Below are 11898 nucleotides of genomic sequence, written 5' to 3'. Positions count from 1 at the left end.
ACACCCACTGGCTCGCTCCCCTCCTGTGGCTGTTTGAAACACCCCCAGCCCCAGATACACATCCTGAACACACCCACATCCTTTGCCGTGCCTGAGCCAATGCACCCACACACTCCTGCATCAGGAGGAGGGACACAGAAATTGAGATGGCAAGTCCAATCCAGTGGGTGTCCTTTAAAGTACCTAGAAGAACTGTAGGCCCTCAGGATAGAGGGAAGGACGGAATGTTTGCTGGAGTCAGATGGAAAAGAAATGTGCCTCAGTGTCCTTATTCAGAAACATTTCTGGCAGTGTGGGAAGGTTATTCATTGATGTTAGGGATCCCTATCAAGTCGGAAGATACTCGCCTTGAGGTGGGAAAGGAGGCTTTATCCCCTGCCCAGGCAAAGCCTGTCCGCTCTATGGTGATTAGCGGGAGTGTCCAGACAGCACCGGGAGAGATATGATTACGTGGGATTTCAGTTCCCAGGGAGGATTGGGTATACTTCAGGAAAAGCAGCCCCAGCCTTCTCCACTACCAGAGAAGTAGGGTTTTGACAGCCAGCAGCATCAACAACAAAAAAACAGAGGTGACTGATCCAGTCACCTCAGGTAACAGGAAATCTGTCTTCACAGGGAGGCAACCCCAGGTAGGTGCAAACACCACCTGACTCCAGAAGTAGGTCTTTTAACTCCAGGAAGACTTGGAACTAAGTATAGAAAGATCAGGGGAACCCAAACTATAGCATTAGGGAGTTTGCATAAAAAAGGAAATCTCTACATCTCTGGTTGTTTCTAAGTTCTGACAAATCAGCCTAATGTAAGGACATCCTTGTAACAGGTAGCACTTTGCAATGTGTATAAACAGGCAACTGAGTGAGACACATGGTTCTGATGCCTGGCTGAGTAAGGCACAGGATGCAGACATCTGAGATCCTGCAAACACCGGAGATGGTGGTCCAAGGTTCATGGCCCTTGCAAGCTTTCCTGGCTCGCGGGAATTCTTGTGTACTCGGGCAAGCTCTGGCAAAGCCCTGACATCGACAAACCCTAGTGACCAGGGGTGCCATGAGACCCGCGGGACTCTGGCTACTCAGATGTGATCGCTCCGCTCGGCTCCCCGGCTAAGGGGTTGGCCCAGAGCCGGCAGATGTTGAGGCTAAACTTCAAAAGCTCAAGGAAGACTAATCGGGGTTGGAATTGTAACATCAGTAGTGAAACCCAGAAATAAACTGGAATAGTCTTCCCCAAACCAAATCCTGACCACTGAAATCCCTAGTGGGCACCTGTGCAAGCATGCACGTGCACACTTATGTACCCACCTAGGCCCCAGTGTGTGCAAGTGGGGCAGGCACAAGTTAACACAGTAGGATACAAATGCATATAAAAAAGACTGGGATTTTATTTCCAAGTTGGCACTTGTAGAAGGCACAGAAGCAAACGACTTTGGGGCACCAGAGTAGAAACAGGGAGGAGTGTGAGGCTCCCCTACCTCTACCACCTCCTAAGCGCACTTGAAACAGGCCCAGTGGTGCGGGCTCTGGCCCAGGGCCCTGCGGGTCCCACTGGCTCTGGCTAAGAACCTTGGGGCAGTTCCCCAGGAAGGAACTCCTACCAGGGGGGCAGGGCCTTGCCAGCTCTCCCGGCTACAGGGACCAGCATCCTGGGTGGGGTGGGGGTGGGGCCCACGGTCAGAGAGAGAAGAGCAGGATGAGAACCAGAAGAAGCACCCCCAGCAGCACCACGATGGCACACCACTGTCGGCGGTCTGGGGCAAGAAGGTCAGAGGTTACAGGGGCACGGGGCACCACCCTTGCCATCCACTCCCCCAACCACCCCAGCTGCCTTCCCAAGAGGACTTACCACTCGTCATGTGGGATACTTTGGCCATCTTCCTGAGGACCCCATCCATCCGGGACTGGGTGTGGTCCATCTCGTGAATGAAGGCATCCAGCATGCTGTCGATACCAACATGGTGTCAGCCCCCAAAAGCTGTGTGTCAAGCGCGGCCAGTGAAGGGCTCCCAGCCCACCCCTAGGATCCTGGCCTCACATGCCCTGCTCATCCAGCTCCTCCCCAACACGGCCGGACATGTGTTTCAGAACCCGGATGCTCCCAGACACCATTTCCAGCTGTTGATCCTGTTGCTCCATGATCAGCTGCAGAGTGGAGTGGGAACAGCTGTCGTCAAGTGGCCCTGAGCTGTCCCCCCACCACCTCCAGGCTCCTCCAGTCCAGGATCTCCAACCACCCACACAAACCTGTTGTGTGGCCTGCTGCTCCTCGATGTAACGAGAGGTGGCTGAGGCCATGCTGACATCCAGCAGGTCGCTGGATGACTTCTGGGGAGCTGGCTTGCCTGTGAGCATCTATGGGGCACAGACCACAGGTTCAGGGAGAGACGGCCACTCAGAGCAGAGCCAGACACAGGTTTGTGGCAAATTTAGGTAGCTATTAGTCAGGAAGTAGTCTTGGGAATGGGATAGCTTGGGTTTCCCAGACCCACCACTTAGTAGCAAGGTGACCCCAAGGCCCTATCACTTGACCTCCCTGTGCCTCAGTTTCCTCTGTAAATGGGGGAAATTCCTAGGGCTAGAATGAGGATTTGCCAAATTAATTCACGGAGAACACATCATATAAATAGATGTATTTAAGAATTTGGACTGTAATCCTCAAGGCAGCACACCTGGGAAGCCTGTAGGCATTGACGCAGGACTCCAAACTCGTGCAGGCCTCAGCTCCCCACCCCCTAGGTCCCATGTGGGGATCCCATGACAGGATGGAGACAGGCTGGTTTCACAACATGCAAAGAATGGATACACGACGCAGAAGGAAAATTGTACCAACAAAAGGCAGCTGGGAGAGTGCACACAAAAGCCACGAGTGGGCACACCCATGGAGAGAAATGGTATGCAAGCCGACTCCAGATGGGGATCCACTCAGAGGCCAAGTTCACGCGCTCAGATGCCCAGGTACATACACGGGAAATAAAGCAGGCATACATCCTGGAAACAGTAACACACCAAGCAGAAAAAAAAAAAAAAAAAAAAAAGAAATAGGCATGTAGACCCACACCAGGAGGCAAAAAAAGGACTCTATACATATAGAGAGGGCTCAGGTGTACACACCCAGAAAGAGCAGGCCAGGGGACAACTGCACACAGAGAAGATGGACACTGACTCAGAAGAGGCAGACAGACATCTGTGCAAGGGAGACAGGTGAACACACCCAGGTCAGGACTGAACTCAAAGGGGAGGGTCTCTCTGGGAGGCTCAGGTGAGGATTTTGGGTCCCGATGCCTTACCTCTCTATTATTCCTCTCCATGAAGGCCATGGCTGCTGGGCTGACCATGTGGTCCTTCATATCCTGGGGGCAAGGACACCATGAGACAAAAAAAACACCCCAACCTTCCCACACTCACGCCACCAGAAAACTCCTCACCTGGACTGCCTCCCGCATCCGCTCCACGAACACCTTTCTCTCCTGCAGGTCTCCGGCTGGGAGCTTGAACTTTCCGGGGTTGGCTTCCACTATGCGTGAGCCCCGAGTCGATTGTCAAGGCCAAAGCCAGACACAACCCCCTCCTCTGCCTCAAGCCCTCAACTCCCCCCAGGTGTGCAGCCGCTCCCTGCCACAGCAGTGGGCTCTCCCAGGACGCCTTGCAACCCCCCAGGATATCGATGGTCTCCTCCAGGTCCTCGAGGTCCCACTCGATGCTGCGAAGGCCATTCCGCAGCTCATTGGTCGTCCAGTCCAGCTCTTCGCGTCCGACCGCCGCGTCCTCCTGCAGGAGCTCGCACCAGCGCTGGTACAGCCCGCGGGCCGTGTTCACCGCCTTCTGCACCTCGCTGCGGGCAGGGGCACAGAGCGGTCACGCCTGGACTCGGCGTTCCTCCCGCCCGCCACTGCGCCCCCAAACGAGTGGGGGCCTCAGGATACCCCGGTGCCCCCTGCGCACCCCTCCCATTCGGCCACGGGTCTACCCTGACCCGAGCACCCGGAGGCCGTGCCCAGACCGCCTGGCACGCTCTGGCGGGCACGCGGGCACTAGCTGGCAGGGGAACCGAGCACCCTCCTCCCTCCCCCATTGCTGTCACTCACCCTCGGACAACAAAAAATGGGTCTTCGAGAGACATGTCACCCCCCCCCCGCCCTAGGCCGAGCCCCCTCCCCTCTCGGCTTCGGTAGCGGGTTCCTCCCAGTAGAGGGGAACGCGCCGCCACCCCCGCCCCCGTCACGTGACCCGTGCCACCATCGAGAGCCGGGACGCCAGGGCAGAAAGAGAGGCCTCGGAGGCCCGAAGCGCAGAAACTTCCGCCCGTCTCACGGCCATCTTTATTGTGGGCAGAGATGGCTTCGCGGCCGCGTAGCCCGTCGCCTCCAGCAGCGTCGCAGTGATGTCTGGCTGAGTTGCGGGTCGAGCTCTTAATCTCTCGGTTCGAGACCCAGCCCCTCGGATGGTTGCTGCGCAACCTGTTTTCCTTTGGAGCGATGTGAATAATAATAACCTCCTTCAAATCAGAGGAGATTATGGCCGGGAAAGGGGATCATTCGATTCATAGATCCTCTTAAGACTTCCTGAGCCTGCACCTTGATCCTATCATGGGCGATCGTCCCAGCCCAGGGTTGGGAAGAAGTGGGGGAAGGAGAGATCCTCCCCATTCTCCCGCGGGGGTGGAGTGAGGTGCGGAGTCTTGTTGGGCTCTTCTGTTGGCCTCTCTCCTCCTTTTTTCCTACGGAGGCGGTGGCCCTGGGGCGGGGTGGCCGTGGGTGGGGGGGCCCCAGAGATGCTTCTGGGGTGTGGAGGCTGGCAGTAGCGGGGGAGGGTGTGGTGGTGGCTCTGAGGATGGTGTATACACAAGGTAGTCCTCTGTGTGTCGGGGGGGGCGGCGATGGCAGGAAGGTCTGGAGAGAGGCTCACAGAGATGACTCCTGTGTGACAGAAATGCTGTGTGTGCGGTCTCCGGAAATGCACTTTTTTTTTTTTTTCGGAGGGGAGCCATCACCTGATAGGGGTCCTGGTTTGTTTCAGGAGAGATCTGGGCGGGAAGTCTGAAGTTCTTGGAGAGTCTGTGCGCCCCTGTGCTTCGGGGTCGCTGCGTAGAGTCTGAGAGAGAGCGCGCCTGGGCTGGGGACGTCATTGTGGATTCGCCGCGGTGGTGCAGGGGGAAATGGGGACCTCAGCAGGTCGCCGGAGCGTGTGTAGGGTCGCTGAATAGGGACAGTTTTAAGAAGAGCAAATAATTGTTGAGTCGAGTTCCCCCTCCCCCCATAAATGAGGACGGGGCGTGAGGATTCTCCAAGGCTGCATCATTTGGGGGGAGGGGAGAAGCAAGAATACCTGGGGGAGAACCTTGTAGGGAGAAACAATTGTGGGGTCTCTATGGGGGAACAAGGATGAAGGGGTCATCAGCGAACCGCCCCACATGTTGGCAAGGTCTTTGTGTAGGGTCTCGGGGAGTTGGCGTCAGTGAAAGTCCTGAGATCGCCCCTTTTTGCCAGCGGGGGTTTTCCCGGAGGCGTCACGCCTTTTTGGCCTCCGGAGCCCAACTGGGTTAGACTCCGGTCCGGAAGCTGGGGCCTACAGCCAGTCGCAGCTGCCGGGAGAGGGACGCGGTTAGGGAGGGGGCGTGTTCCGAGGCCAAGGCGCCGCCCCCGCCCTCCCGGAAGGGGGCTGCCGCGGCTCGGAGCGGAGATTCCAGCCCCTGTCCTTATATGGGCAGCCGGAAGCGCCTCGCGCGCCTGCCCTACGTCATCATACCCAAATTTAGTCGTGGAAGTCTGGCGCTTCCAGTGGCCGGAAGACTCTGCCCTCTTGTCGGCGGCTGGGGGAGGGGACGGAGGGGCAGAGAGGAGCCTTCCCTTAAAGGGCCCTTGCCACGAATGAATGGAGCTTAGGAATAATTTTGCATCTTGTTTTGGAGGAACTGGAAATAGGTTTTCTTGGAGCGATGTGGCGTAGCGGAGGGTGGGGCCGACGTTTTCTATCTGCTCTATCTCTGCGTTGCTCAGTTTACAGCTTTTATCCCAGCCTCGCTGCCCCGGGCGCAGAGGCGGAGCAGGGCCATGTAGTCTTAGGGGGCGCTGCCACGTGTTCACGGGGACTGTCGTGTTCCCGAGTCCTCTGTTTTGCGAGTCTCCAGCCCACTCGTGGAGCTCGTGTAGAGGGAAACTGGGGGTGAAGGTGGTGTTCGGTGTGGAGCGCACGAATGACAGCCCGGGCTGCGCTCGTGTCTGCACACATCCACTCCCCGTGGAACGGGCAGCTACGGCCCTGGAGCCAGCCGCGCTGCCCGCCGCCTCACCGCCTCCAGACAAGTGGACTGAGGAGGGCTGGCTTACGCTAGAGACGCAAGAGCTGGAGGCCCCAGTGGCCCATTTATTCGTTTAGCAAATATCGAACAGCGTCACTCTGTCTCGATTTCCCCACCTGCAGAAATCAGGTGTAACAGTACCCTCCGCGGAGTGGAAATGAGGCATCAATGAGGTATTTAGTGAAGGAAAGCCCTTAACAGCGCCTGGCGGGTAGTGCTTAGTAAGCGTTAGCACGGTTATCCAACTAAAAAAACATTAATAGGTTCTGATTCAAAAACCATTAATTAGACACCTGGTAGATGCTAGGAACTGTGGCCACGGAGGATGTGCCGGTTCGAACCCCGGTCTTCCCTCGCGCAAAGGGAAACTTGCCGCCTACAATCAGCTGGGGTTTCAGACGCAAGCACGTGGGTGGATTCGGACCCGCACCCGCGGCTCCCCTGTTCTGAGCCTGCGCACCGGCGCACGGAGGGCCCCGAGAAAGGAGACCACCCCGCGCGCTCCGCGTGGACTCGGGAACTCTCCCCCTCACTCCGACTCCCGTCCCTTCTCCCCCACTCGGTAAATTCCACCCTGTCGCTTTAAGGAGTGTCTCACAGCCGTGCGTTGGGAAGCCCGGATGCGGCTCTCTGATTGGGCGGGGCGTCTCGGTGACTTCACTCTCGGTACAAAAGGGCCCGGGTGGCGGGCGCCGGGGCAGAGCGTCCCAGCAGTGTCACGGCGTGGGCTGGCGTGAGTGGAGAAGCGTGAGCGAGCGCTTTGCCCGGAGTGCACCTGCTACCTGTCCTGCCCAGCCAGGGAGTCCCCGCCGCCCTCGCCCCTGCCGTCGAGCCGCCATGGAAGTGCAGAAGGAGGCACAACGCATCATGACTCTGTCGGTGTGGAAGATGTACCATTCGCGCATGCAGCGCGGTGGCCTGCGGCTGCACCGGAGTCTGCAGTTGTCGCTGGTCATGCGCAGCGCCCGGGAGCTCTACCTCTCGGCCAAGGTGGAAGCCCACGAGCCCGAGGTGCCCTTGCCGCCCGTCCGCTCCCCCGATCCTCGCCTGCACCAGTCGCGGGAAGCGGAAGCTGGAGCCGAGGCAGCGCCCCCCGACGGTGAGCCGACCTCCCCGGAGCCCATGGACACGCGGGAGGCGCCGCGAGCAGAGGAGACCCCAGCCCGCTGTGCCCCGCGCCCCACAAAAGTCAGCCGAAAGCGGCGCAACAGCAGCCTGAGTGACGGCGGGGACGTCGGACTGGTCCCAAGCAAGAAAGCCCGTCTGGAGGAGGAGGAGGAGGAGGAAGGAGCCTCCTCGGAGGTCCCTGATCGCCTGCAGCCACCTCCCGCGCAAGCGGAGGGCGCCTTCCCCAACCTGGCGCGCGTCCTACAGAGGCGCTTCTCTGGCCTCCTGAACTGCAGCCCCGCCGCCCCCCCGACGGCGCCGCCGGCGTGCGAGGCGAAGCCTGCCTGCCGCCCCGCGGACAGCATGCTGAACGTGCTCGTGCGGGCCGTGGTGGCTTTCTGAGGGTCCCCGAGCGGCGCCACCGGAGCCCAAGCGCGGGCCGAAGCGTCGGCCGGAGTGCGCAGACCCGAGGCGAGGCCCGCCCCCGGGGGAGCGCCCGCCGAAACCGTGGAGAGGAGCTGCCGCCCGGGCTGCTGAGGCCTAAAGAGGGACTCTGCCCCCGGGGAGCCGTCGCCGTCTGTGCGCAGCGGCAGCGCCGAGGAGCCTGAGCCGGGAGCGCGAGCGCCTTCCGCCGAGACCTGCTGCGCCCACAGGTGCTGTCTTAACGGACTGGGACGTGGACCTTTCCCTCTCCTTCTGGGACTGGGAGCAGGGAGGCTTGGTTCTTTCAACTCCTCAGGGTCGGACTTTAGTTTTTACTGGGAGCTGTGCTGCCCTTTCAAGGTTTTTCAATAGTTGGTGTTTGCATTTCCAACCTCAGAGAATTCCAGGCAGGCGCTCCCCTTCCCCCACCAGTGACATACTTGTGCAAGCGGTCATCGTTGCGTCATGGGGCAGACGTGGGAGCTTCCTGTTGCCTTGCGTGGGTGTGGGGCCTGGGAGGAGGGTCCGGGGTGTGGACCGCCCTGGGGAATGGGAGGAGGGCGTCCTGAGTCACCTCGCACCGCTTGCTGCGGGTTTGTGCCCCGCGCCCCTGCGCCTTCGGGTGCATAGCGAGGGGGGGGGCGCTGATCTAATTTCAGGTTAAAATTTTTCTCATCTGGTGCGTTAGAGGTGGGAATATGTTCACGGTCTCAAGCGTGACCATCCCTCAGACACACAGACATAACCCAGACGATCCTGGTCTGAATCACAAAAATTGGGTGGGGGTGTTTGGAGCGGTGTAAGGCTGAGCTGGGACCAGTTGCTGGTGAGACTGGGCCAGCCCGGGGAGGGGAAGATTCTTGCCAGGGCGTTCTGAGGTCTGTTTACCTTTACTGTGGTGGATTCTGTTTAATTTCATCTATCTGGCCTTTTGCTGGAAACGCCAGATAGGAAAATAAAGAGCATTTGAATAAAGTCTTTGCGGCCCGTCTGGTTTTCTTCCCTGATGGGGGGATGGGCAGGGTTAAGGGGTCAGGAGCGGGCGGCGGCTTGCTGGGGCCCCAGAAACCGGTCTGACCGGCTATCACGTGGGCAGAGTGGACGGGATGGGGCTGGGCCCCCTTTTCTTTGCCAGAGCATTGCCAGAGCTGGGTGCCCTGGTGTTCTGACTCCTTAAGCTCCCCCATTTGGGAGTTTCTTAGAAATTCGAAAACTCCGGGGGTGGGGAGAGGTGGGCTTGAGGTGGGTTGAGATGTCTGGGGGAAATTGGGTGGGGACTTGGGAAAGATAGCAGATCTCCCCCCCACCCCACTTGACCAACTGCATCCGCTTTGGCTGGGGCCCCACGGCTTGCGGGGGAACTGAGGTGAGCTTTGGAGGGTCCTTTACACCCCTGCTCTCATCTCTAGCGGTATAGTTGTGTGACTCAGGCCGGGAAGTGAGTTCCCAGCCTCAGTTTCCTCATCTGTGAAGTGGGCCTCTAAACAGCTTTACCGCGGGGCGACTGGAGATTTGGAAATGCCCGTGAGAGCCCTCGTTAATGGATTTGGCTCCATTCCAGCTCCATGTTAGTCACCCCAGAGGAGAAACGCTCATCATTTACCCGCCGCTGATGGAGGAGAGGGGCCGCAAGGCGTTGCCCCTGGGCGGGTGGCGGGGTGGCCGTGGGAAGGACAAAGGAGCCGCAGGTGCGGGCCGCCAGGGCGGCGGGAGGCCCCGGGAAAGCCGCCGCCCCGCCTCCAGACGTCTGGCTCCGGCGCTCGGGCCTCCCGCGACCCGGGGGGACCTGACCCCGAGGCCCCAGGGTGGAAGGAGGAGGAGGGTGCGGTGGCGGGCGGACCCGCCCAGAACGCCCGCCTCCGGCTCTCCTCCGGCTGCATCCACCCACCCCCACCCCCGCCTCCCCGCCTCCCTCAGGGTTCCCCCGGGGAAATCTAGCCTCGCTCGCCTCCTCGGCCACCTGATTCTTTCCTGGGAAACAGGAGACTTTAGCGCCACCCACCCGGGGTCCTGACCCATACTCCCCAGTGGGACGTGGGCGGGGGAGAGCCCCACACCCCAGCAGCAGTTCAGTGCGTTCGCGTGGGAGCTACTCCCCCGAGAACAGAGCCCGCCCCGGGAAGTCCCTGGCGGCTGGGGAGGGGGCCTCACTGCGCATCCTGTCGCAGGAACCTCCTGGCCCTTCCTTCCTCCGGGGGAAAAGGCCTGGCCAGCCCCGCCCCTGCCTCCCCGGGGGTTTCCGGGCTGGGGGCTGGCGGTGATGTGGTGGGAGACCGGAGAAGCACCCCCACACACACGCACCCCTTTAAGATACACCCCTTCCCCCCCCCCCCATTTCACCCTTCACAGTAGGCAACATTGAAAATTTGTCACAATAACCAAAGTCTGATGAGGTTTGGAGTTTTCACACCTTTACATGGCATTGGAGTATTGGGACAGGCCCTCTGGGGAGTGATGGGTGGGCCAGGAGCTGTGAAAACTAAAAATGTCACATGTCCCTTGACCAGTGGATTCTCCCGGGAGTCTCAGGCCTGCACCAGGATGTTTGCTACAGCGCTGCACAAACTGGCACAATTTGGAAATGACCTACATGCCCATCCAACCTGACTGGTCTGGTGGAATGTGGACTACCCATGCCTCCCCAGAGAATAAATGGCCCGAGTGGGACAGGTCTACATACCCTGGCAACCTCAGAACCATGATGCCCAGTGACAAAGGCCAGATGCGGAAGTTGGGTCAGAACAGATTCCGGAGCCAGACTACCAGCTCTACTTGCCAGGTGTGCAGCTTTGAGCAAGTTACTTCACCTCTCTGGGCCTGTTTCCCTGGCTGTACATTGTGGACAGTAACAGTCCCTACCTCTCAGGTTCATTGTGAAGAGGAAGTGAGCCGATAGGTATAAAGTGCTTAGTGGAACTCCTGGGCACACCGGAAGTGTTATTTTCTTACTGTTAGAACCCTTGATGATAACAGCACCGGCCATTTAGAAGCACATAGAGCAGGACACCTGGGTGGCTCAGCGGTTGAGCGTCTGCCTTCGGCTCAGGGCCTGATTCCAGGGTCCTGGGATCGAATCCCTGCATCAGGCTCCCCACAGGGAGGCTGCTTCTCCCTCTGCCTATGTCTCTGTGTCTCTCATGAAAAAATAAAATCTAGGCAGCCCTGGTGGCGCAGCGGTTTAGGCGCCGCCTGCAGCCCGGGGTGTGATCCTGGAGACTCGGGATCGAGTCGGGCTCCCTGCATGGAGACTGCTTCTCTCTCTGCCTGTGTCTCTGCCTCTCTTTCGCTCTCTCTGAATAAATAAATAAATCTTTAAAAAAAAAATCTAAAAAAAAAAACCACAGCACATACAGCGAGACAAGCATGTATGTAACATGTATACAGATGCCGTGCTTATCCCAGAGAGCTGGGAAAAAGTTCCTCCAGTAGCTGGGTGTGAAGGGGGACCAGCTCCTCTCTCAGGTCGAGTTTGGCCTCATCCTAGTGATTTGACAGGGTTGACTCTTCCCTCCTCTAGGCCCCCACACTTCCGGTTTCCTCCCAGCCTCTGTCTACACTCACCCCTTTGTAGGTAGTCTCATTCACTCTTAGGGCTCTAAATGCCAGTCTGTACTGACTCCCATATTTTGTTCTCCATCCTGACCCCCCCTCACCCCCAGACTGTCTGAGCCCCCTCCCTATGTCAACTTGTGGGGCACTAAGATATTCCAAACAGAACAGGACCCGCAGAGAGTTCTTGCTGTTCTCTGTCAGCTTCTCAACTGAGGAATCTTCCTTGAATCCTTTTTTTCTCCTTCCCTCGCACAGCATGCAGTCACGGGTGCCATCAACTTGACCTCTCATTCCACTCCACTCTCCCCACCATCAAGACTCCCATCTTTAGTGTGAGCTGCCATCACTCCTCACCCGGATCAAGGCCGAGGCTTCCTCCCAGCCCTTGCTCCTGCCACTATCTAATCTACACGGCAGCTCCACAGATTTTGTAAAATGCAGATTGGATAATTTCACTCTCCAGCCCCCCCTCTGCTTCATCCACAGTGGCCTCCTTCCCACTTGGAGAACAGGCCAAGGATG

General features: G+C 58.7%; 2 protein-coding genes across 3 annotated transcripts; one reads left to right on the top strand and one right to left on the bottom strand.

The window, feature by feature from the left end:
• Positions 1 to 1363: 1363 nt before the first annotated feature.
• On the bottom strand, positions 1364 to 4671 carry STX10 (syntaxin 10). Of its 2 annotated transcripts, none has more exons than XM_055343726.1 (8): positions 4082 to 4671; positions 3659 to 3828; positions 3422 to 3516; positions 3284 to 3346; positions 2241 to 2348; positions 2036 to 2138; positions 1843 to 1937; positions 1364 to 1747 (listed from the first exon to the last, which is right to left on the bottom strand). In XM_055343726.1, the coding sequence occupies exons 1-7, from the start codon at positions 4114 to 4116 to the stop codon at positions 1849 to 1851; spliced, it is 663 nt and encodes a 220-aa protein (XP_055199701.1). In that variant the 5' UTR covers positions 4117 to 4671; the 3' UTR covers positions 1364 to 1747; positions 1843 to 1848. The 2 variants fall into 2 exon arrangements, with proteins under 2 accessions (XP_055199701.1, XP_055199700.1); XM_055343725.1 differs by having other exon boundaries at positions 2032 to 2138; positions 4082 to 4669.
• A 1794-nt stretch (positions 4672 to 6465) lies between these two features.
• Positions 6466 to 8800, top strand: IER2 (immediate early response 2). Its single transcript, XM_055342657.1, has one exon. The coding sequence runs from the start codon at positions 7132 to 7134 to the stop codon at positions 7801 to 7803; it is 672 nt and encodes a 223-aa protein (XP_055198632.1). The 5' UTR covers positions 6466 to 7131; the 3' UTR covers positions 7804 to 8800.
• Positions 8801 to 11898: the final 3098 nt, after the last annotated feature.

Source organism: Nyctereutes procyonoides, unplaced genomic scaffold (genome assembly GCF_905146905.1).
Source record: "Nyctereutes procyonoides isolate TBG_1078 unplaced genomic scaffold, NYPRO_anot_genome, whole genome shotgun sequence".
In the NCBI taxonomy this organism is placed as follows: Eukaryota; Metazoa; Chordata; class Mammalia; order Carnivora; family Canidae; genus Nyctereutes; species Nyctereutes procyonoides.
The sequence above is the reverse complement of the archived record's forward strand: the minus strand, read 5'-3'. Positions and strand labels throughout refer to the sequence as shown.

Bases quoted from the DNA above. Each gene is read 5' to 3' on its own strand.
- STX10 (XM_055343725.1), bottom strand. From the start codon at position 4,116: ATGTCTCTCGAAGACCCATTTTTTGTTGTCCGAGG. The intron at 3,829-4,081 runs GTGAGTGACAGC...CCCTGCCCGCAG, and splicing joins CCATTTTTTGTTGTCCGAGG to CGAGGTGCAGAAGGCGGTGA. The intron at 1,748-1,842 runs GTAAGTCCTCTT...TTCTTGCCCCAG, and splicing joins AGTATCCCACATGACGAGTG to ACCGCCGACAGTGGTGTGCC.
- IER2 (XM_055342657.1), top strand. From the start codon at position 7,132: ATGGAAGTGCAGAAGGAGGCACAACGCATCATGACTCTGTCGGTGTGG.